Source organism: Leptodactylus fuscus, chromosome 5 (assembly GCF_031893055.1).
Source record: "Leptodactylus fuscus isolate aLepFus1 chromosome 5, aLepFus1.hap2, whole genome shotgun sequence".
Taxonomy (NCBI): Eukaryota; Metazoa; Chordata; class Amphibia; order Anura; family Leptodactylidae; genus Leptodactylus; species Leptodactylus fuscus.
Window position 1 is genome coordinate 51,755,798 of NC_134269.1, and position 26,830 is coordinate 51,782,627.

Genomic DNA, 26,830 nt, shown 5'->3' on the forward strand with positions numbered 1-26,830 from the left:
TAGTGGAAAAATCATCTATCTTCTATTACTCCACCATTCACATGTCCGTGTTTCCAGGGAAGGGTGGAGATAAGTGGCTATCGATACCTCAAGTATCACTTATGAAGGGAACATTTAAAGGGAACCTGTCACATGAACAATGTCATCCAATGTGTAGGTAGTATGTTACAGAGAAGGAGATGCTGAGCAGGTTAATATATACATTTGTGGGAAAAGATTAATTATCACTTGTTATGTATCTATAGAAATCTCGGTTCTTTCTATGTTGGGACATATCAGTGATTGACAGTCTGCCCTCTATGACTGTGCATACAAAGCTAGCTGTCTGATAGGACCACCTCCTCGACTTCCCAGGTAATGTATATGGTCTGGTTTGGATGATGCACATCTAATGTATATGGCCTGGTTTGCACTATACACATCTAATGTATACGGTCTGGTTTGGATAATACCTATCTAATGTATGTGGCCTGGTTTGCACTATACACATCTAATGTATATGGCCTGGTTTGGACAATACCCATCTAATGGCCTGCATTACTGTGAGAGGAGATGTTGGCAGACAGTCAGCTTTTCAAATTAGATTGAAGTAAATCACATTAAGGTTAAGTCAGCCTTTGTGGAAACACAGATTTTTTTGTTGGAGATTTTGCTGTGTTTTTTTGAGCAAAAGCCAGGAGTGAAATGAACAGAAGGTAGAAGTACAAGAGCTTCCTATACTGTATATCTCCTATTCCTATTGTAACCATTCTTGGCTTTGGCTCAATAAACCTCAGCAAAATCTTCAACAAAAAAAATCTGCATTTCCGCAAGTTGGGACGTCAACCTTTGAAGGATTTTTTCGAACCAAAGCCAGAAGTGGATTCATATGGAATGGACAATATGAAGGACTGTGTTTCTGTCGTGATTTTTTTCATCGTGATGTAGTCTCACTACATGGGGCCTTATCCTAAATGCCATAAATTAACTAGTGTGAATAGTTTTTACCTCTCCTGCAGGAAATGTCTTCATTGGGTCTGTCCCTTGTCACAAAGCTGCCACGTACTACGTTTCTTATGTCATTGACATACTCACCACAGTGACTGTTGAGAAATGTGTAGGGGCTGGTACATTTTCTTCCTGGGACTCTGTAGACCGGCTGTAAACTATTACTTGGAAGACAAATTGCACAAAACATTACTAAATACCATCCCCAAGTGTAAAGGAATAAAAGGAAATTGCGGTCACACTAGTAAGCAGTCTCTGGATCATATTATTATATTATCCAGGAATAGAGAAATGATTATTTGTAAGCAAAGGTTACTCTATGTACTAACATATAAGCATGTACTATGCAGCTGTGTGGTTATTAAATCTACAGTGGTATATTGGGTATTGGGTCTCCCTATTATTATCATTATGGGAACCGATCATTTCCACACACTGAAATCAATAGCCTGTCCTTTTAATCTCATAATATCCTCTGATTTATGATAAATGAGTATATTAATATAGATATGACTATATAAATATACAGTGTAAATGAATATATAAACATAGAGATATATGACTATATAATTAGACAAATGAATGTATAAGAATATTATAAATGAATATATAAATATACAGTACAAATGAATGTATAAATATATTGTATAAATGAATATATAAATATACAATATATTATGTTCTCATAATGGATCATAACATATCGTATGATTAGTCATAGCAAATCAGTCATTTTCCTTACGGATCCTGTAAAGAAAAGCCTGAATGTATTCCATGTTAACTTTTGATAGAAATAATTGAATTTCTATGAGCACGCACAGAGTAATGTATCTCTGAATGTCAATGATAATATGATCTTTGAAGTTGAGACACTGAATAGCTGTGTGATCATATGAAGTATATGTAAATGTGTGTTAAGTAGTAGCTGCGGATACTGGCTGATATAAAATTTACGGTAACAATAAAATATCACTAAAATAATAGCTTTTATTACTAAAATCCACTCCTTTGGACATGTATCATTCACATGACTTGCTGGAATCAGCTATTCATATATGAGACGGTGTCCTTTAATTCTTTGGGAGTATATTGTGTATGGCAGCAACTAGATTTACCTCCATTTTTTAGTAAAAAGATGAGCTAGCATGAAGAACTGTGCCAAACAACGCAGTCAGCTCAGCTACATCTGTATCAGGCTTTCATCAATCAGCTGTCAATAGCTTGTCTGTTGTTGCGCCCGGGTAGCATTACTACTGAGCATGATGGTGGTTTATAAATATATAATGATTCTATATATAGTTGTACAGAGCGGCTCATTACACAGACCAATCTATTCTCATTTATAGGTAAGCAGTTTTTCTAAATCCCAACAGGCAGCGCTTGTCATCTGGAAAGCTCATTAACCGTGGCACATACCATGCAACATCACTATCGTAAAAAGGTACCCATCCCCCTTCCCCCGAAACATTGTCATGTCAACAATGTCTACACCTTCTACTCATCTATTTCTGCTCACCTTACCCTTAGCGCAGCATTAAACGTGTCCTATATATGGCAGCTTTAGGCTCACTTGTGTAAGTTCTTTTACCTTCAGATTTTCTTTGCTTTTTAACAGCATGCTGCGCTATTCTATCCAAAACTAAAATAAAAACCTGACAGACACTTTATAAGTCAATGGAGGTAAAACCCCCCCAGATATTAAAGGTGCTCTATCAGCAAAATTACGCTGTATGAGCCCCACATATGCATGAATAGTCTTTAAAAAGGCTATTCAGGCACCGCTAATGCTATTTTAACCCCCCGTTTTAAAATAAAACCATAAAGACATATATGCAAATGATACTTATCGTGCACGGTGGGTCGGTCATGCACAGTCTGACGTCATCTGCTGTCACACCTTCCTCTTCTTTATTTTTCTTTTGGCGATGCCCTCTGGTCCTGGGTCTACCCCGGCTTCATCGTCCTCTTCTTCCAGCGGGATTGGTTCAAATCCGGCACATGCGTAGTATCGCTTGCCTCAAGGACGCGAGCGTACTGCCATTGAGAAAAATGGTGCCGGAGCGTGCGCAGTAGCGCTTTGGAGGGAACTATACTGTGCATGCGCCGGATTTGAACCAATCCCGCTGGAAGAAGAGGACGATGAAACCGGGGAAGAGCCAGGACCGGAGGGCGTCGCCAAAAGACGAAGAAAGAAGAGGAAGGCGTGGGGGGGGGGTTAAAATAAGATTAGCGGTGCCAGAATAGCCCTTTTAAAGGCTATTCAGGCATATGTGGGCTCATACTGCATAATTTTGCTGATAGAGCCCCTTTAGGCCCGGTTCACATGTTTTCGGGTTTCCGTTTGGGGAGTCCCCGAACGGAAACTTATACACATTAAACAGCGGTTACCTGGGAAACCCACAGATCCTATACACTGTAATGGGGTCTGTGTGGTTTCTGCAAGAAACATGCGGGGAGAAGAGTCCTACAAGCAGCACTTTTCTCTCTGTATGTTTTGTGTGTAAATCGAGCAGAAACCGCATGGACCCCATTATTGTATAGGCGTCCTCAGAACCGCTTTTTTAATGCTTATTGGATTCCGTTCGGGGGGTCCCCAAGTCTGCTCAGCTCTTCCTGTTCTATAACATGCTGCCCACAGATCAGACTGCATGTTCATGGTGACAGGTTTCCTTTAAAAATTTTACAAAAAGTCAAGATTAGAGAACGTTTTGGTTATATTGTAGAATGGTCCTCAAGTGGTTAAAGGGATTGTTCACTTTTCACCATTTTCATCGATACATTCTAGGCTATGTTTTACTATGATTTACAGGGGTGGCACGGTGGCTCAGTGGTTAGCAATGTAGTCCAGGGTTCAAATCCTGCCACGGAAAACATCTGCAAGGAGTTTGTATGTTCTCCCTCTGTTTGCATGGGTTTCCTCCCACACTCCAAGGACACACTGATAGGAAATGTAGATTGTGAGCCCTGTATGGGACAGATACCACAATGTCTGTAAAGACCTATGGAATATGATAGTGCTATACAGGTAAGCTAAATAAATAATATAGCTATAGATTCACCTTTTATTTGGAGTAGGGGGCACAAACTGATGCTTTATAAGTGGTAAAATGATAGATTAATGCTTCCTATAATGAAACCTTCTATCTGGGACTGGACTTTTTGTAGGCTCCTCAGCCAGATCTGGTTGACTCCTTAGACATCTCCTTTTCCTCTTTGGTAATAGTGATCCATGGCTGTGAAATTCTTCAGCTGTTTGAACCTCTGCCTCTTTCCTCCCAGCACCCGGCTAAGAGTTTTAGCAGCTGTTCCCTTTTGTTTTCCAAGAAGAACATTCCTGAGACCTGGACAGGAACCAGCCCAGCATGGACCTGGACAACTTGCCAAGAACATGAGCAGAAAGTGGCATGTCTGTGTGCGCATGAAGACTTCCTCCACCTCCTAACTATAATCTCAGCATGTTACAAAGACCTAGTACGTGTACAGAAAACCACAGGGTTTCCCCATCACATAGCTGGGCTGTCAGAGAACTGTGACATTTCATTCAGAGCTGTGTCACCCAGGGAGCCGGGCTGATCACCGTGCACAGAGGACTCCTAAAACCCTTCCAATGAACAGGTAAAGCAATGCCAATACCCCCATTACTACTAGCCAACTTTTTCCAACTATATCTGTCCTTAGAACTTTAATCTTAGAAACTTTTCATTCAATTTAGTCGAATTCTTGCAAACCAAATTTAAGGGTCAAACTTCAGTCCCATTTATTACAAGTTTTTGTACAGTTTTAGGATTCAGTTTATAACAATTTTATAGATTTTATATCAATCACTACAATTTTTTCCTTTTAAGTAGCTGAACTGTCCTAACCTGTAGATATGGCTCTGACTGAAATAAGAAATCTTCATTGGTTTATGTCTTATATGTATAACATAAGGAAATGTGTAACTTTATGGGGTATGTTTTGTATGGCAGTTACAAGTGACCAGGACCGGATTACAGTGCCGGCCCCTGGGCAAATAAACTAGTGGGAGTCCCTTTCCCAGTAATGGAGTCACATAACGTACAGATAACTTAAAGAAGCACTCTTATTCTATGATACAGTGGTAGCACACATATTGTCTTATATTTGGACTAGAAACGCCATAAACTCCCTATGATATACCTTAATATGTATTACCTGCAGACTATAGAATAAATGTTTAGCTGAGAATGGTTCCTTAAAGGGGTATTCAAGTTCAATAAGAGATCAGTGGGTGTCTGACAACTGGCCAGTTGTTTGATGAATCTTCTATTCACTCCTGTGGGACAAGACTTGTGGGACACGGCCATTATGAATCAGACAGTGTGCGACGTATATAGTGAAGGGATCACGGCGCCCACACAAGACCCTTTCAATATCTGATCAGTAGGGATCTGAGTGTTGAACCCCCCACTGATCTCTTTTTGATGACCTATGTCAATGAACAGGACCATGCTTTGAGCTAACCATACTGCATACATTACACACATGCCTTGGGTATACTCAGTTTGTTGTATGTTACCATGGAGATGCACTGGACTGCATAGAACCTGTAGACACAAAATGATAGGAAATTTTTCAATAAAACAATTTGTGAGCTTTCCCTATACTTCATTTCAGTTGCAATAGGACAATAATACAGTATAATTAGATACTATGGTGTACACAGCCATGACGTAAGTCCTAGCATCAGGACATTGGTTCACTGTGATCAAAGTACTGAAAGTCGTCTTAAAATTGTCCAATTCCAGCATGTTGTCTCAGATATCCTGTAGTGTAGTCACCCTGAAGGATAGGTTAATGCATTCATGCTGTTGCTTCCATGTTCTTCCTTTACAATCGCTACTATAGACTTGGCTCATTTTAAAGGCGAATCTGTCTGACCTTTCTGTTACTTTGTATTGTGTATATATATATATATATATATATATATATACAGTATATCAAAACATATACATGTAACAAAACTGTGTTACAGACCTTATGACAAAGACATTAAGTACAGACAGTTTTCTGTTTATATACAGTATGTTCTTGGTTTATCTATTGCTGGTAGTGCGCTGAGGAGGGAGCAGTAAATTTTCCATTACATACAGTAGGTAGATTTACAATACACATGTGCCCTATATAATTCCTTTTTTACATAAGCATAATGTAAACTCTTTAAGGGCTGACATTACTAACTGTATGTACCGCTATCATACAACACACTCATTTTAACTAAAATTTATGACTATATTCTAAAACACTGTCACTGACTCATCTGATTTGACCCTTTATTCTGTCACTATATCCTACAACGGTACGATGCTAGTTACCCACCATCCGAGGTCAGGCAGCTTGAGCCATCACCTACAACCTCACTAATGTCCAGCAATTTCCACATCTTCTTCTTGTTCTTCTTCCTATGTATTCATTAGGCTGATTCTAAATGGTGGAAACTCTGCAGCACTTGGACAACAGACATGGAGACAGCTGTATATTTGTTGAAATACTAGTCCTCAAAGCTGACTGTGCACATTAGATACATGTTTGTCCTACTCACTGATCTCAGTAGGACTGTCAAAACCTGCAATGTGTATGGTGGAGTCTTGACCATCACCTGAATGCAGTTGTTAGGAGAAATACCCTCACAAACCCTCTTACACCCCTGTGCCCAATTAGATAAACACTAGGCCAGGGGTATATGTTTATCGTAGATTTGGGCTTTCCGTTCAATGAGCATTCATCCAACATTTATTATTGAATTATGGACAGACATGGTGGGAGTAATTTATTATTCCATCCACGCCAGTTTTTTGGCATAGATGGGTGCCATTGTGGCACAAATTTAGCGCAAGTCCCTTTCTTGTGCCAAATGTACATCGCATCCCCCATTCTATGCTTTGCTCACCACTTTCCACAAATGTAAGCGGAGAGAGCCTAAGGGCTAGTTCACACGTGAGTATAAGGGGAGGTTTTTGACAGCGGATTTCGCGTCCAAAACCTCCCCTTATAATGGTGGTCTATGGAGACCGCCGGGCTTCTGTTCTCCGCTAGCGGCGAGCTGCTGCTAGCGGAGAAAAGAAAGGACATGTCCTTTCTTCAGGCGGAAGCCGCGCTGTCTCAGTCGCGCGGCTTCCGCCCCCCGCAGCTCCCTCCTATGTCGGCTCATTCATTTGAGCCGACAGCAGAGGGTTAAGCCGCGACAGCGATGGTCGCGGCGGGCGGGTTTTGACAAGAGAGAGACGCGGCTCGCCGCGTCTCTCTCTGTGTCAAAACCCGCGCGGGCAGTTCACGTGTGAACTAGCCCTAAGGAAGCTCGGTCCAACATATACATTAGCTAACGCCAGTTTTCTGGAGTGGATTATTATAGGAGATCTACACCGGTTCCTACAGGCATAAATCTCCACTCTGACTCATGGGCATGTGCTTCATTTATGAAGAAGCTGGAGTAGGAAACAACAGTCTTAATAAATCTGCCCCATTGTATGCAAACAACACACAATGTAAATTAAAGGAAGGGCCTCAAGGAAACAACTTATTAATGGAAATGTTGAGACAAGACACACTAGATCTACTCATATAAAACTGTATGCACTTATCAGTGGCGTAACTAAAGTCTTGTGGGCCCCTATGCAATCTTTTGTCTGGGGCCCCCTACCTCATCCCTACAGCGAATTCTTGATAGTGATGGTTACGGGTGCTAAAGAGTTACTCAGCCTTAGGGTGCATTCACACTGAGTAAACGCTAGCTTATTCTGAACGTAAAACACGTTCAGAATAAGCGGCGTCTAAAGCAGCTCCATTCATTTCTATGGGAGCGGGGATACGAGCGCTCCCCATAGAAATGAATGGGCTGCTTCTTTCACTCCGTGCAGTCCCATTGAAGTGAATGGGGAGTGCCGGCGTATACGGCAAGCTCTGCTCATGCCGGAGCGTACACGCCGGCACTCCCCATTCACTTCAATGGGACTGCACGGAGTGAAAGAAGCAGCCCATTCATTTCTATGGGGAGCGCTCGTATCCCCGCTCCCATAGAAATGAATGGAGCTGCTTTAGACGCCGCTTATTCTGAACGTGTTTTACGTTCAGAATAAGCTAGCGTTTACTCAGTGTGAATGCACCCTTAGTGTGGTTAGGGGAATCTGTGGGTCTCCTTGGCTTATGGGCCAGATGGAAGGTGCAATCTTAATACTGATGCCAGTGCTTATGGGCCCCCTAAGGCTCCTGGCCACTGCTCCCTCTGCACCCCCTCAAGTTACACCCCTGGTACTTGTTGTAAGATCCATTTGTTATATGGGGCATTAGCTATATGGACATATACTACTCACAATGGTCAAGAAGGAGATTACTCGATTGCTGGAGATTTTTAATGACTATAAAGATTAACCATGTTCTGCTGCCCTCTTTTTCATGACATGAATGTGTATGTGACAGATGCAGACCGATAGCAAAAATTCTGTGCAGAAGTTGCTTTTCTGTGTTGGATTTTATTATTTGTTGGGCTCTGTAGTCAGTGTATTGTGATACCACATGATAGCTCTGCATCTCATGGATGGATTTCAGGCCACAGATCAGGGCACTTATGGCATTAACAACCTTCACAGAACAACCAAGACATGACAAATCATTCAGAAAATAGAAATCTAAAGCCAATAATGTATGGCCAGCTATAGTCTGCATGAAAGCCTATTGAGGTGTTGCTACCAATGGACCTATTTAAGATATTAGCTCAATAATTCCACAAATGTCTTTACTGCCATAGCATGCCAACATGAATATTAGCAATGCCTCCTGCTGAGGTCCAATTTCTTTCTACCATTTTCTATGTGCAAAATATCATTTTACTGTAGGAGCGTGTTCATTGTAGCAGCATGTTCATTGAAATATTTTACTTTTAGTGCATTCATTTTGTAACAAGCGACACTAAAGCACAGTTAGCTCCAGCGAAGCATTAGATGTTGCATTTACTTTCTGCAATTATCTCATTATGCTATGACAATACTATAACAAGCCATAATGTTGTAGACATAATCCCTGCCAGTAAAAAAAAAAACGTACGTTTTTCCTGTACTTGTGCATGCGGCTTGTGTAAACTTGAATGTGTTCGTATAGTCTTGGTCACATTCCTTTCTGTAGTAAAGCAGCTATAAATATTGCATGCAGTAAGATCCTTTACAAGGCAATGATCAGGTAAACGATTATATATATATATATATATATATATATATATATATATATATTGGATTGGGAACCATATTTGACATGGATTACATACCACAGACTGGTGTGTGAGTAAAACACTGAAATGTAATGCACCCAAGAGGGTGAGATTTAAAGGGGTTAAGAGAATACTCTTCCTAATATTGATGGTGTATCCTTGCTAGAAGCCAAACTGCGTAATTTGCCTTACAATCTGTAACAGTGACTTTAGATAGTACCTTAAGTCGCCATTACACATTGCATAGTGAGTGAACATCGCATCTCCCAGCATGTAAATATTACCAGAAACTGTGCAGTCCTGGAAGAGGTGATCCATCAATGGATAGCCCACCAATGTTAGAAAGAGGATAACCCCTTTAAACAAATTGCATCCGCACGCTGCACAAAAACTCTGAAGTGAATAGTGACCAGTACTATGGCTTTTGCTAGTTGTGCAGGTTAGGATACCTACAGCGATTATTGAAAGAATTCTGCAGCAAAAAACAGGTAGATTTGGATGCGTAGAATTCCAGAAACAGTAAGGCTGGGTTCATACTAGCACTTGAACTCCATTCGGGGTTTCCATCCCTGAACCCGTGTAAAAATTGCAGAGAGAAAAGTGCTGGAAACAACACTTTTCTCTCTGCATTTTCATCCTTTTTGGGCGGAAACTTGGTGGACTCCACTAGAGTCTACAAGGTCCGTGGGTAACCGATTTTTTAAGCGGATTAGGTTTCCGTTCAGGAGATCCCCAAGTGGACCCCCCCGAATGGAAATCCAAACGTGGACATGTTTTCATGTGGACGAACCCTTAAAAGGTGTGGTGTGACGAATGGTTGGGAACCATGTGACAAGAAAACCTGCAGCATGTCATGTATATGGGAAATACAGGTGACGCTAGGTTCACACCTGCGTTCACGGTCTCCGTTCTATGGTTTCCGTCTTCTGCATGCCAGAAGACGGAAACCATAGACCGGGTCCGGCCGTGAGCGTTTTAGGCTCTCCGCCGCGAAACCGGATTTTTTATCCGGACACAGAGTACTGCATGTCCGACTCTGTGTCCGGATTATAAAACCCGGTTTCGCGGCGGAGAGCACAAAACGCTCACCGCCGCTCATGGCCGGACTGCTTTCTCACCCATTCAAATGAATGGGTGAGAAAGACTCCTGGAGGTTTCCGTCTCCTGCCTCTGTTTTAGGCAGGAAACGGAAACCTGAACAACGGAGTGCCAGGCGTAGATGTGAACAAGCCCTGATCTGCAGCAAAACCAGGGGAAGTAGATTTCAACTTTGAGCCCCATGCACACAGCCATGAGTCATCAAATGGCTTCTCTACGCATCATGTGTTTCCATGAACACTATAAATAGAATAGATGGACTCAGGTGCAAAAGCAGACAAGTCCTACGGTTCCCCCAAAAATGGTCAGTACACTGTACATACAGTACTACAATGACACACACATATGGAGCAGGACACTGTACACACTACACATCACACACATATGGAGCAGGACACTATACATACTACACATCACACACACATGTGGAGCAGGACACTGTACACACTACACACACATGTGGAGCAGGACACTGTACACACTACACATCACACGTGGAGCAGGACACTGTACACACTACACATCACACGTGGAGCAGGACACTGTAGACACTACACATCACACACATATGGAGCAGGACACTATACATACTACACATCACACACACATGTGGAGCAGGACACTGTACACACTACACACACATGTGGAGCAGGACACTGTACACACTACACATCACACGTGGAGCAGGACACTGTACACACTACACATCACACACATGTGGAGCAGGACACTGTACACACTATACATCACACACATGTGGAGCAGGACACTATACATACTACACATCGCACACATGTGGAGCAGGACACTGTACACAATGCACATCACACACATGTGGAGCAGGACACTATACATACTACACATCACACACATGTGGAGCAGGACACTGTACACAATGCACATCACACACATGTGGAGCAGGACACTATACATACTACACATCACACACATGTGGAGCAAGACACTGTACACACTGCACATCACACACATGTGGAGCAGGACACTGTACACACTACACATCACACATATGTGGAGCAGGACACTGTACACACTGCACATCACACACACATATGGAGCAGGACACTGTACACACTGCACATCACACATATGGAGCAGGACACTGTACATCACACACATATGGAGCAGGACACTGTACACACTGCACATCACACACATGTGGAGCAGGACACTGTACACACTGCACATCACACACACATGTGGAGCAAGACACTGTACACACTGCACATCACACATATGGAGCAGGACACTGTACACACTACACATCACACACATATGGAGCAGGACACTGTACACACTACACATCACACACTACACATCACACACATGTGGAGCAGGACACTGTACACACTACACATCACACACTACACATCACACACATGTGGAGCAGGACACTGTACACACTACACATCACACACTACACATCACACACATGTGGAGCAGGACACTGTACACACTGCACATCACACACACATATGGAGCAGGACACAGTACACACTACACATCACACACACATATGGAGCAGGACACAGTACACACTACACACTACACACTACACATCACACACACATGTGGAGCAGGACACTGTACACACTACACATCACACACTACACATCACACACATGTGGAGCAGGACACTGTACACACTACACATCACACACTACACATCACACACATGTGGAGCAGGACACTGTACACACTGCACATCACACACACATATGGAGCAGGACACAGTACACAGTACACACTACACATCACACACACATGTGGAGCAGGACACTGTACACACTACACATCACACACACAGACTGGAGGATGACGTCGTGCGAGAACTCGCAGCCACGTGTCTCCAGCCCCCCCGTCACGTGACGAGGCTGTCCCTCCCACCACTGGTCCAAACACAAGATGGCGTGGGGAGGCGGCGGGAGACGCTGATCACCGGGAGAGAACCCGGGAGAGGTGAGAGAACGGAGCAAGCCGGGGGCAAGGGGAGGGGTCAGCCGGCTGTCCGGTGTGTGTGAGAGGGGGAGGGGTAGAGGGTATACATCATATAGGGGGTGATGGAGGCGGCAGATAACGGGCTGTGTGCTGTCACTGCGCGGTCACATCTCTGACAGGACCTCACGTCCTCCGCCCTGGCTGCCGTCCCCGGGACCGCCGGCTAACAGGTGAAGCCGCACTTTGCCTCAGCTCCGGCGTCGTGACTGCGCAGTGTGGAGGATGTGACCGCCGTCATCACTTGTGTCTGGGCAACTTGTAGCCGGTGTATGGCGCGCTGTGTAATAGGGTTACAATGGTGCTGTGGTCAGTATGGGAGGGGGCACATCATACTATAAGGGTCAGACACTGACAGTGGAACTATCGGCCGACACCTGTAGTCATGTCTGTGTGTGCTGCATATTGACCTGTTACTGCACAGTACTGGACTCCGTGTATTCCTATGGACTGGGGGGGCAGTGACTGGTGACTACCCCTGATAGTGGTCAGCAGGGCCAGGCCGAGGGGTCACCTGCGTTATATATGGTAGCCATGGGACTGGGAGCTGCTCTGTATTCATGAACCCCCCGATTCTGGGTGGCAGCGGCTGGTACCCACATCTCTGGGGGCATATCCTTATCATAGAGGCTATAGGGAAATGCATTACCCAATATGTCTGTTCTGTTATATAGGATACTAGTAGAAGGCCCTGGATTTGCACTGATAGGTAATAAATTATATGTATATATCTTTTTTTTTTTTTTTTTTTTTTTTTGTGTGTTGTAGCCCCAAAAGAATAGGTTGGTTGCTATGGAAACCAGGTGCAAATCCGTGTGTGCATGAAGACTAAAGAACCTGCGAGTTTACATTGGTCAGTGAGCGTCATGTGATCATATGTATCTCAGTTTGGATGTCAGTGAAAAACCCACAATCAGTTGTTTTGGAAACCTGGAGTAAAACTGTGTGTATGTAACCTTGGGTAACAGTGTCATCCACAGCGCCCTGCCCCTTTAACACTGACCTACAGCAGTTAAAAAATGTCTGGATTGTTATGGAAACCTGGAGTAAAGCGGTGTGCATGTGAAGACTAAGTGCCTGTGAGCTTCTATGTGTCCGTGTGTGGCAGTTGGAATATGCGTGACTTGCAGGCTTGTATTGGCTAATGCAGGTCATTTATTGGGAATACTGTATCTCAGGAACAGTACATCCTAGAGAGCGGAGACCCGGTTTAAAACCTTCCCGGGCACCTGATGTACCTGTGTGCCAAATTTGGTGAGGATCCGTGCAGTCGTTGGGTCGTGCATAAAGAACAGATAGCAAGATGACTGGACAGACAGAAACTCATAACAAATCTGCAGCGTCTTCTCTCATGATTCCAAGCTGTGCTATTCCTCTTTTATTCCTCCTGGAAATCCAATGAATAAACTGATGACTGGGTGTAAGAATGAGTTCACACAACAGAGTACAATCTATGAAACTCTGTCCGTGTGTGAGGTGTGTTCACTATGCTGGTACTCCGATTGGTAGCATGCTCGCCCTCTATAATAGTAGGAGTCCTTGTTCAGTAGTGATGGCAGTACAGCAGAGTATGTCATGGAGAGTCATAGATACTAGAATGCTGGGTAGTTCCCTTCTGCACACTGTTCAGACTAGTAAATACAGGCCGCACATGAACCTAGTTTCATGATTGGGTGAATCTAGCCTTAGGCCCCTTGTACACTACCGTGTGCGGGATGCCGGCCATGATTGATTGGTGCACTGGCCGCTGTGCACTGGCTGTGTTTCCACACAACTGGATGGGAATAGGACCTGCCATGAGTTTTGCGGCCCGGACTGAATGGGTCAGTGTGCTGTCTGGGAAATCAGATAGTACCCTAAACTAGCACTCAGTCCTGTGCAAGGGGCCTTATCATGTGTATTAACACGTTCCTTAGGGGACACGCCCAGTTGTCTCATTATTCATAAATGTGTAAGAAGAATAAAAGAGGAAACAGACAATGCAAATGGCTAAGAAAAAATGCTCAAGAATTGCAATATTTTGGGGAATACATATATTTACTAAAGTAGACAAGTTGGCTGAGGTGATAGATCGCCACTTTTAGGGTTAGTTCACACGGGGAGCGACATGCTGCTCTCCGGAAAAAAGATCGCTAGCGGTCTCCATAGACCACCATTGTGAGGGGGCGGATTATGACGTGGATTCCGCTGCCCGTGTGAACTAGCCCTTATAATATTAATAAAGGGAGTCTGTCAGCAAGGAAGTCACAGTGAAAGCAAGCACTTTACATACATGCCATATATGCTGCGTATTACAGTACCGGCAAAGTGAATGGGATTCTGACTAATCCCATCAACACATTGTAGGAAAAACTCCGCAGTGGAAAAGGTGCGTTTTTAAAAATCGCAGGGTGTCAATTTCGCCTTTTCCATATACGTATAATAGGGACAGAAAGTCCACAGAGAAAACTGCGGCCTTTCTGTGAAAAACGTTGCATATACAACCGCAGTACGTTTCTGCCCCAGGCTTTTCCGTAGCGGCTCACCATGTAGGGCCTTAGGCTTAAAGGAGCAATCCAGTCCTGTCTCCTTTTCCTGCAGCATCTTTTAGTTGTGTCTTGTTACTTGGGGTCTTAAGCTAAAGGTGTTGCTCTCAGTCCCTGGGCTTCGCCTTCCACATGACCGATCCTGACCGCTGCCTCACTCCATCCCCATTGGATGGTTCACATCTCCCCCTTCCCAGCGCTCATCCTCTATCCAGAGCAGTACTGAGCATACACAACGCCCAGACATGAACGGTAGATCTTGTATATGTAATGTATAGTTTGTTACATACGGTATCTCCTTTCCTAGTCCGTCACTGGACTTTACTGCTTCTGTCTGATCAAGGCTGTCAGCCATATATGAAGGATTCTGAGTCGGGCTGTGGAGCGATAGAGGAGTCGTAGTTGTCATGGTTGGGCCTACCGACTCCGCAGCCCTGCTGATAACAAGCATACATTAACCAATAAGGTGCCAGAGGCCGGTGAAGTCAGCCTGGCAGGGAGGCGGTGAATATTCCCCAGCCTCTAAGCGCTGCCAGTAAGTATTATGTGCTTGGAAAGCATGAATGATGAAAACCTATGAAATCTGACAGCACAACGCAGATAAGTGAATGTCGCGTTTGATCTTCTAGTCCTGTCAAAATATCTTTGGCAAAATGTGGGTGTGGGGTGACCTATAATGGGGCCTGTGGTAGCCTTTACTGGGATATAGGCTGCAACTTGAGATACATGACACAGTATACATTATATCAGGGCGGATACTGCATCAGTGTACAATACAAGAGAAACGCTAGGATGTTGCCTACAGCTACCCTGCTAATGTCTGCTGTCATATTCTTCTTCATGGAAATAAAGTTGGAGACTTGACCACGGGCAGTATCGGTGATTCTTCTCTTGTGTCCTGATCTAGCTTATCTAGTTGGGAGTTCACGCTTTGTAGTGTCACCACGATTACTGTCAAATTCTGAGGGATTTTGGATTTATGGCAGATACTTCGCTTTGGATGTCAATTATAGATCAGTGTGAGTCCAGTGGTTGGGACCCTGCAGATCAGCGGTTTATTTGTGATGGTGGCTGTCCATAGACTTGAATTGGACAACCGCTGAAGTATTCACAGCCATTGCTATTAAAAACACAGTGAGTGAGCGCTACCGCTTGCACTCTCAGGGAGACTACTAGTTTGTGGACCACTTCAACCTCCACATATCTAAAGCTGATCCCCTATCTTCTGCACAGGACATTAATTTGGAAAAAAGTGAGCAACTTATTTAAAAGGGATAAACATAATTTGTTAGGTGTTTGTGCCTTCCAAGTTCAAGGGGTATTTCATTAATAAGAAGCTACCTTGATGATTGATGGGTGCCTGACCACCAGGACACCCACTGATCAGGAAAACTGGGGTGTTTTGCATCTCCGTTTGAATGGAGCCGTAGGTTGGGGCAGCTTGGACACTCCTACATGCCATAGATGGCTGAGAGCTGTGTTTTGGCGATCTCTGGAAATCCCATTGAAATCAATGGAGCGGTACCATTGCAAGTGGGAACACTAGCTAAGGCCTCATTCTCACGTCTCTGTTTTGCAAATATAATGAAAAACATTTGTACTTACTGACCTAAATATGCAAAATGCTGACCTAAATATGCAAGTGTGAATTAGACGTAACATGAAATGGGAGTATTTTCTGTCCATATTAGCTCAATGAACCACCAGTGACAACCCCCAGCACCCCTTTCCCTTCTCTAGTCTCATGCACACTGCATGGAGTCCAGTGCAGAACAGTACAAGACTGTGGGGTAGTATGTATGTCTCCATATCAAACTGCTACTATAAGGGTGCCTTCACACGGAGTTACGCTCCGCGCATTTTGCTAGATTTTAAACGTGTAAAAATTCACGTGTAAAATGTAGTTAGCCATTGAGTTCAATGGTTTTGTTAGTATAACGCAAAAAGACGCGTGTTAAAAAAAAAAAGAGCCATTGAACTCAATGGCTAGCTACATTTTACACTTGTATTTTTACACGTGTAAAATGGGCAAAAAGCACGGAGCGTAACTCAGTGTGAAGGCTCCCTAATAGAGACGCCATGTACTTCTCTGGGTGCACTGTTAGAGCTGTATATATGAGGCCCAAAGTGTGGAAAGCAAGAAGCAATTCCCCGATATTCCTGATAGTTGGCCTCTTATGCTGCTGTGAAATATATCTATAATACATCGATATAAACCAAATCCGTCACAGGTCCATTGTTCTGGCGAGATAATAATGCCAGGTTCAGGACTTTTGGTTGCGTTCAAAATAACGGACGTGAAATGTTTATTTTTTTTTTTACCATTGATGTCTATGGCTAAAGGACGGATGGTAACGGATTGCTGCCCATTATGCTTGCTCTTATTACTGACCATTTTTTCAGCGTATGTTCTGAAAGCGGAACCAAAAAACCCACAATAAACGGACGGTATAATAATGGACATTGACTGACCATGACTGAGGTGAATGTGTCAGTTTTTTTTTACCAATCCATTAAATGGGCCCTTAGTATCAGTTGGTGTCCATTAATGACTATTCTGATAAGCTTCCAATGGTAGTGTGCACATACTCTTAGTTAGTGAGACTCTTCAGACAAGAGTTGCTCGATCTATATGCTGCCTTCTCTGCTTTTCTGGGGATTGCAGTGTTATCGACGACAAGTCCAGGTAAAGCATATAAAGCCATGTCTGCTTCTGGCTTTTTGTCATGTGGCACCTGGGGGGGGGGGGTCACACCATGGCAGTTTTCCTTGAAGTTGATGTTTGGAATTTGATAAATTTCTTTTGGATTACTGTAATTTCTCAAATGGGAAAGCTGCCAAATATGTTCCTGGAAAAATACAGTGTATTAATACCTGGTATTCTTAGTCAGCTCAATGATGAATTCTAGTGAAAGGGACTGGACTGAACCTGGACTATAATGTCAGTCTGCCTAAGGCTCAGGCCACATGGTCAGATTTGGTCCAGGCAATACGGACACGATGTTGGATGTATAGCCCAGACTGAAGCCTGAGCTGGGGCCCACACTCCCAGGATTATAGTTATCTATGTGGGGAACAGTCCCTGCGTCCTGGGGATCCTTGTGGATAATTGTGATGTTAGGAGTCCGGGTACTCGCTCATGGTTTGTCTGTGTGAAGCAGGCCTAAGGCCCCATGGGAGGCTTTTAAACCCATTGATTTCAATGTGTAAGACCGGCACACATTGAAGTCTATGGCATTGTTTTTTACAGCGGGCACTTTGACACGTGTTTACATGTCTGAATGAGCGGAGTGTAAACTCCATGTGAAGGCTCCCTAATAGGATTGAACAACTTTTGTCTATTAATCTTAGAAGTATCTGGGTAGTTGAACACTTAGTGAGAAATTGGGGGTTGTTCATGTGTTTGGGATAGTTGGTCGTACGACCAGTCCACTTTAGATGAGCGATGGCCGTGTAAAATCGAATGTGTATGGCCAGCTGTAGTCTGGATGGTTTTGCACTTGGCCAGTCCTGTATTCTCTGTGAACAGTGAATGAATATGGCCGACCATTTACAGTAATGAAATATTAAAGAAAATGGAGGCTTCATCCTCCGCAGCAATATGAAGAGGTAATGTACATTGCCATATATCATCTAGCTAGAAGTCCCTGCTCTACTTACTGTGTACTCTGGATATATTTAGAAATAGTAAAGGAGAAATTAAATAGAGATTTTTATTATTTGCAATTACATGTTCAAACATTTCACATTATCTCTTACATGGGGACAGAATTCCAGATAAGTTGTGGTTAGGTAACCTTTGGTATCCCATAGATGTAACCCTAAATGTTAGAGAGGCTGGAGCCTCCTTATTGAGTCTCAGTATTTATGTCTGCCATTCTTGCTAAGTGTCCTTATATTGTTCCGATACGTTCGCTAGAGGGATTGAACTTTCTGTATAAATGCCATATGTTAATAGTGTCAAACAAACTTCCCACCAGCAGCAATGTCTTTGTTATAACTAGTTATTACAGAGCTGAGCTTACAGGACTTCAGTTCTAGCTCCTAGAAAAGGTTAACAGTCTCCTAAGAAACTCTGAACATATCGCACATTTATATGCGGAGGTCATATGGTAAGGATTTAGGAATACCAAGTGTGTACAGAGCCTGTCTGCTGCTCTCTAGTATCCAAGGCACGCAATGAGCAATGCATATGTCATATGGAAAAATAGTATACAAATGATTCCTCTACCAAAGTATTGATATACTGTGTAGGCCAAAGGGCCGGGCGGTTTTTGCCCCGATTATAATAAAGGATTATTTTTGGACATGCCCATTTTAATGTTTCATGCCTCATATTTATATGCCAATAAATTTAGTTTTTTGGTTATTTCTTGATTAAGTACCCAGTCCTGTCCCATGTACTAGTCTGTACAGTGTGTCTATGTATATATCCCATGTACTAGTCTGTATAGTGTGTCTATGTAAATATCCCATGTACTAGTCTGTATAGTGTGTCTATGAATATATCCCATGTAGTAGTCAAGTGATGGCGAACCTTTTAGAGAACGAGTGCCCAAACTGCGACCCAAAACCCACTAATTTATCACAAAGTGCCAACATGGCAATTTAACCTTAATATTGCTTGGATCCACAATTGCACACAATTACAGACCTGCAAAATATGGTCATACAAATGGGGCTTTATAGAGTTTTCTGCTCCACTGTGACCTTCATACAGTACAATCTGCTCCTCAGTGACCCACACACAGTACAATTTGCTTCACGGTGGCCCCCACACAGTATAATCTGTTCCACGGACGGGTGCCCAAAGAGAGGGCTCTGAGTGCCACCTCTAGCACCTGTGCCATAGGTTCGCCATCACAGTACTAGTCTGTACACTGTGCCTATGTATATATCCCATGTACTACTCTGTCTATGTATATATCCCATGTACTACTCTGTCTATGTATATATCCCATGTACTAGTCTGTCTACTCTATGTATCCCATGTACTAGTCTGCACATGAGTGTCAGGGCAGTGGTGTGCACAGTATAAAGTACATGGGCAGCCAAGTGTATAGCTCAGTATATATGAAGTGGACAGTGCTATCCTTCTAGTATATAATGTATACAGAGCAGTACAGGATGATGCCCTTACAGTATATACTATAAGAGCAGCCATGTGTATATAGTATATATTATTTTGTTATCCCCTCACCGTACTATATGAACCATCTGCAGGATCTGAGGGGCACTGCTTTTAGGTTCCACCTATACGGTATAAAATATATATTATTGTTTTATTTAGAAACCATTATATATTACATTAGACATCCATTCATGTATATCGGCTGTGTACATATAGTGTGTAATGTATTTTATACAGGCTGTCAGCAGTTACGGAAAGTATAGCAGTTAGTTGGCGTCTACTCCTGACTGTACAGACCGTTCCATACTGTGCCGCCACCCTCTTCCATTGGCTAAGGGATATTTCGCTTTCTGTACGCTGTCCGATCTGAACTGATGATATATGAGTGACATAAAGTACAGTTAGTGCCATGTCCAATGTTAGTGTGAGACAGGACGGCCTGGACATGGATGAGCATGTTCATACTGGGTAACTGAGCTGACTTTCCATTTTGTTGTTTTCCGGTGAATTGCCCACCCTTAGTAGGCCACAGCATATATCTATGGAAACCCGCTGGATGAAGGTGCCAAACTCAGGGAAATATTATAATGTAAAAAAGTCTTCACTGAGAGATTTAGCCATGTGCTTCCCTCCAGCCTGCAGCAATACTCAATATTAAGTGTCTATTGCTGCGGCACACTTATAGGAATTTCTACAGGTTTCAAATGTAAATCTATGGTGTGAAAGACCCTGGATACTGCAAGATGGCCTCAAGGAGACATAACAGACTTGCGGCTAGTTTGTCCCATGTCTCCCCATCCTTATAAGTTTTGTTTGTGGGGTTTGTTAGGCAGCGGTTCCTGTTTAGAACTGAAACTGTAATGCAGATGTGAACAAAGCCTAAAGGGTTTTAAAAAAGCATCCATGTGTTCTTTGGTAATGATGGCATAATGTGAACAGAGCCGGAACCAAAGTTTCATCTTCATTATATTCCAGATCTAATTGGCACGTTTCTATGCTGTACAGGTGACAAAGGGAAGAACAAGCAGCAGCTTCATCATGAGATTACATATGATTCATCAGAAAGATAGTAGATGTTACGTAATACAGATCTCATGTAATACCTGCTGGAAGCTGTAGACATTGTGCTGGTAAATAGGGATTGGTCTAGTTAGTAAAACGACCATTGTGCTATGTGGTAGATGGTATCAGGAAGCGATCTGCCATAAGGCAATAGAAAGTAATGTATCCGCACCACTGTACCTTCATGTGGACATAGCCTTGTATTGTACTCTATCAGTTTAGAGTCTGACTATTTGCCAATGTCACTATACTCCTACATACAAGTATATAGTCTGCTGAAGCCTTTGACAGATAAGCAGTGCTGTTTGTCTGCATTGAAAGGGAGTCTGTCACCTGGAAACTATATTAAACCAGCCACAGTGCATTTTAGGGGACATTATGCCTTTAGATAGTCCAGTGGTTCTACCATTCCCTTGGAAAGCTGCAGATGTGGCTCAAGTGCAATGGGGATGTTGGAAAGCATATTTGGTGCTTTCTCTTAAAAAACACTGGTTTATGGTATCAATAATGTTGTGGTAATGGGTTTTGGAAGTCATACAATGGCCTATACAACCAACTTAAAGGCAACTCCCTAGCTGAAGAAAATATATATTAAAACATCTGTTGGTGTGATGCTGAATCCCTTTTACTGCTGCTTTATAGCTTCTGTGGAAGTTGCTGGAGATGGCGAATAGACCGCACCAGGTACTGTACCAACATGAGACTTGCTCTGCTTTAGCATATTGAGGATTTAACTGGCAGACCCTGCATTGTAGAGGGATTATACATGTTATACATTCCATACTAGTAATACAGTCATTAATAGGGTTAATTCCATCTATAGCGTCAGGTGACTTTCTACCCTTCACATCTACAATGCTTTTCTTTTTATATTACATATATACAGTACAGACCAAAAGTTTGGACACACCTTCTCATTCAAAGAGTTTTCTGTATTTTCATGACTAATTCACACTGAAGGCATCAAAACTATGAATTAACACATGTGGAATTATATACTTAACAAAAAAGTGTGAAACAACTGAAAATCTGTCTTATATTCTTGGTTCTTCAAAGTAGCCACCTTTTGCTTTGATTCCTGCTTTGCACACTCTTGGCATTCTCTTGATGAGCTTCAAGAGGTAGTCACCGGAAATGGTCTTCCAACAGTCTTGAAGGAGTTCCTAGAGATGCTTAACACTTGTTGGCCCTTTTGCCTTCACTCTGCGGTCCAGCTCACCCCAAACCATCTCAATTGGGTTCAGGTCTGGTGACTGTGAAGGGCAGGTCATCTGGCGTAGCACTCCATCACTCTCCTTCTTGGTCAAATTCTAACAGTCTATTCAGTAGGACTATCCGCTGTGTATCCACCTGACTTCTGCACAACACAACTGATAGTCCCAACCCTATTTATAAGGCAAGAAATCCCACTTATTAAACCTGACAGGACACACCTTTGAAGTGTAAATCATTTCCGGTGACTACCTCTTGAAGCTCATCAAGAGAATGCCAAGAGTGTGCTAAGCAGTAACCAAAGCAAAAGGTAGCTACTTTGAAGAACCAAGAATATAAGACATATTTTAAGTTGTTTCACACTTTTTTGTTATGTACATAATTCCACGTGTTAATTCATAGTTCTGATGCCTTCGGTGTGAATCTACAATTGTCATAGTCGTGAAAATACAGAAAACTCTTTGAATGAGAAGGTGTCCAAACCTATGCTCTGTACTGTGTGTGTATCTATCTATCTATCTATCTATCTATCTATCTATCTATCTATCTATCTATATATATCCCTCATTCTTTACACATATTATCATAGCTGAAGCAGCCACCACAGCCTGCTAGACTGTTTACAGAGGTATAATGGAGATTTATCCTGTAAGCTGGCAGCCGGATGTGTGGAGAGCATAAACTGCAGCAGACCTGCCAACATTGACTGCAGGTTTCATGGGCCATTGCTAGTGTGACTAGCCAAGGTTTGGATGTTTGCATTGCACTGGTTGGAGTTAGTGCCTGAAAGTGCAGCAAGTATTGCCATGCCGTGTGGTCAAGAAACTTTGCTCTGCAGGTCTTTTCTGTGCAGTGTGTGGATGGGATTTGATGAAGTTCTATCATTATACCTGTTGGTGATTCCACCATGACTAACCTACAGTGCACTCACAACGTGTAGCCTTGGCCTACATTGGTAGGTGATAGCTGCTGGCTCAGCAGGGTTTTGGTTCATGAGTTCCCTGTTCTCTTCAGTCACTAGACCACAGTTAGGAGGAAGATGAATAGATGGAGGTCAAGCAGGCCGGCTGCTGCTCCATTGAAAGTCTATGGGACTGATGAACATAACCAAGCACATTCTCTGTGGCTAGCATGAACTTTCTTGCTGAACTTGCAAACTCTAAACGTGCTTACACTGAATATATTTCACTTGGTAACGGGTTACTTTGTCTCTGTATTCCTTTTCAAACAATCTGGAGTCTGTCGAGTAAGGGTTTTTCCTAGATATAACATATCACCTGTCCATAAGTTACACATGCTTGATCAATAGGGTCTGGCAATTGTGACACCCACAGATTAGGATAACAGGGATCAGTGTCCCCTATTTAAATGGTGGTCTGATAGGGAATGACTCTTCTGATTTATCCAAAGTCTATGGGGCTGTACTTGGCTATTTTTGGAAGTCTCAAAGACTTTGAATGGATTGGCAGTGACTGACCATTCCAGCAGTTGGACCCCCATCGTTCAGACATGGATCACCTGTCCGGAGGTGAGAGGCGATGATGGTGTCTACGTAGAGTAAAACAACAAAGGGAATTTACCCGCACAGTACCCTACTGCCAAGACTATAAGAGCGCTGATCTGTATATGCCAGGCTATATCTGATTTCCATCTTCAGTATCCGTGTGACCCTGTGCATTTATAGCGGTCGTCTGTATAGTGGGCGCAGTTATTGTCCTTTCACAGCCCTACATATGGAGATCTCTAATATAGAAGTAGGTTCACCAAAGGTGATGTTTGTACAAATGTTTCAGCTTGTGTGTTGTCACACTTTGTTTGTAGAGGTCGTATCCCTCTCCCTTACTGAACTTCAGCCTTTTTTAACTACTACTTCTCCTACGCCTACTTTGGTGAATTTCGCTCTTTGAGAATCCGGATTCTCTATCGGATTGGTTTCCGTGGACAGGTAGGTCTGTCACTAAACTGTATTGGCTGTTTGGGTGGATGGATTTAATGATTCTATAGATTTCATTTTTTATAATAATTTTTATAATGTGGTCTTTGAATTTCAGTCTTTGGGTCACTGCTATTGCAGGGAAGGTATTACTTATTTATCTAGCCTCTTTACTTAATCCTTACCAACCATTTGTATGAGATATACCCACGGAGCACTGTATGAATGTATTTCACATATTCATTTCATATAAATCACCTGTATATAGGATCCGAACAGGTATAGTGCCTATATACACCAGGGATCAGCAGCTGAATTTTATCATGTTTTTACCTTTTATTTTTTGCCATAGTAAGTAAGCTTTCCTCCTCTGCAGCAGACCACCTCTTTATGAAGACCACCCCTCATCCAGACCAGATTTCCTGTGACATACAGTCCTATGAAAAAGTTTGGGCACCCCTATTAATCTTAATCATTTTTAGTTCTAAATATTTTGGTGTTTGCAACAGCCATTTCAGTTTGATATATCTAATAACTGATGGACACAGTAATATTTCAGGATTGAAATGAGGTTTATTGTACTAACAGAAAATGCGGAATATGCATTAAACCAAAATTTGACCGGTGCAAAAATATGGGCACCTCAACAGAAAAGTGACATTAATATTTAGTACATCCTCCTTTTGCAAAGATAACAGCCTCTAGTCGCTTCCTGTAGCTTTTAATCAGTTCCTGGATCCTGGATGAAGGTATTTTGGACCATTTCTTTCTACAAAACAATTCAAGTTCAGTTAAGTTTGATGGTCGCCGAACATGGACAGCCCGCTCTCAAATGATCTGAAAACAAAGATTGTTCAACATAGTTGTTCAGGGGAAGGATACAAAACGTTGTCTCAGAGATTTAACCTGTCAGTTTCCACTGTGAGGAACATAGTAAGGAAATGGAAGACCACAGGGACAGTTCTTGTTAAGCCCAGAAGTGGCAGGCCAAGAAAAATATCAGAAAGGCAGAGAAGAAAAATGGTGAGAACAGTCAAGGACAATCCACAGACCACCTCCAAAGAGCTGCAGCATCATCTTGCTGCAGATGGTGTCACTGTGCATCAGTCAGCAATACAGCGCACTTTGCACAAGGAGAAGCTGTATGGGAGAGTGATGAGAAAGAAGCCGTTTCTGCACGTACGCCACAAATAGAGTTGCCTGAGGTATGCAAAAGCACATTTGGAGAAGCCAACTTCATTTTGGAAACAAAGATTGAGTTGTTTGGTTATAAAAAAAGGCGTTATGCATGGCGTCCAAAAAGAAACCGCATTCCAAGAAAAACACTTGCTACCCACTGTAAAATTTGGTGGAGGTTCCATCATGCTTTGGGGCTGTGTGGCCAATGCCGGCACCGGGAATCTTGTTAAAGTTGAGGGTCGCATGGATTCCACTCAGTATCAGCAGATTCTTGAGAATAATGTTCAAGAATCAGTGACGAAGTTGAAGTTACGCCGGGGATGGATATTTCAGCAAGACAATGATCCAAAACACCGCTCCAAATCCTCAGGCATTCATGCAGAGGAACAATTACAATGTTCTGGAATGGCCATCCCAGTCCCCAGACCTGAATATCATTGAACATCTGTGGGATGATTTGAAGCGGGCTGTCCATGCTCGGCGACCATCTAACTTAACTGAACTTGAATTGTTTGTCCAAAATACCTTTATCCAGGATCCAGGAACTGATTAAAAGCTACAGGAAGCGACTAGAGGCTGTTATCTTTGCAAAAGGAGGATGTACTAAATATTAATGTCACTTTTCTGTTGAGGTGCCCATACTTTTGCACCGGTCAAATTTTGGTTTAATGCATATTGCGCATTTTCTGTTAGTACAATAAACCTCATTTCAATCCTGAAATATTACTGTGTCCATCAGTTATTAGATATATGAAACTGAAATAGCTGCTGCAAACACCAAAATATTTAGAACTAAAAATGATTAAGATTAATAGGGGTGCCCAAACTTTTTCATAGGACTGTATTTGAAGTACTTTTATGTGCTACACATTCTGACCATGTTATTTTAGGTGGCCCATATAGAAAGCTAGTCCTCAGTGTAAGTTTGGTTGGTTGTACTATATAAAAGACTTTTTGGACTATTTTAAAGTGGTAGTCCCATAACAAGGATCCTATCTATACTGCTTGTTAATGTGAATTTAAGACTTTTCCTAAATGCATTGCTTCAGCAAAACTGCTTTGTTTGTCCACTATCTAAATTTATTCACTTCATTGTAAAGACTGCGTTTCTATGGCCCTTGGGATTATCTGCTCAAATGTCAAGTGATGTAGCTGCCTGCTCTCAGGGGGGGGAGAGGAGGAGGAGGGGCTAAGTGCACGGGAGCGAGCCTGTGTCTGTAGCTGTTCCTGTGTCTGCACCACACATGTGACCTAGCTTCCTGCTCTTAGATAAAGGAGGGGGGAAATGAGTGCTGCTTTCTTATATAAAACAGTCTAAATCCTAGTGGGCTAAAGGACCTGGTCCCTCTGCTCACTAGGATTTAGCTTTCTTATATAGAGCAGGCTAAAAGCTAGTGGATAGAAGGACCTGGCCCCTTAGCCCACTAGGATTTAGCCGACTCTATACAGAACAAGCTAAATCCAAGCGTTAT

General features: G+C 42.7%; 1 protein-coding gene across 3 annotated transcripts in view; it reads left to right on the forward strand.

Moving 5' to 3' along the window:
* Nucleotides 1-4,453: 4,453 nt before the first annotated feature.
* DENND4A (DENN domain containing 4A) overlaps nucleotides 4,454-26,830 on the forward strand; it is a 97,771-nt gene continuing 75,394 nt past the window's right edge. For all 3 annotated transcript variants that reach the window (XM_075273124.1, XM_075273125.1, XM_075273126.1), the window contains exon 1: nucleotides 4,454-4,602. In XM_075273124.1, the coding sequence (XP_075129225.1) occupies nucleotides 4,595-4,602 (8 nt within the window). In that variant the 5' untranslated portion in view covers nucleotides 4,454-4,594. The remainder of the gene's footprint in view (nucleotides 4,603-26,830) is intronic.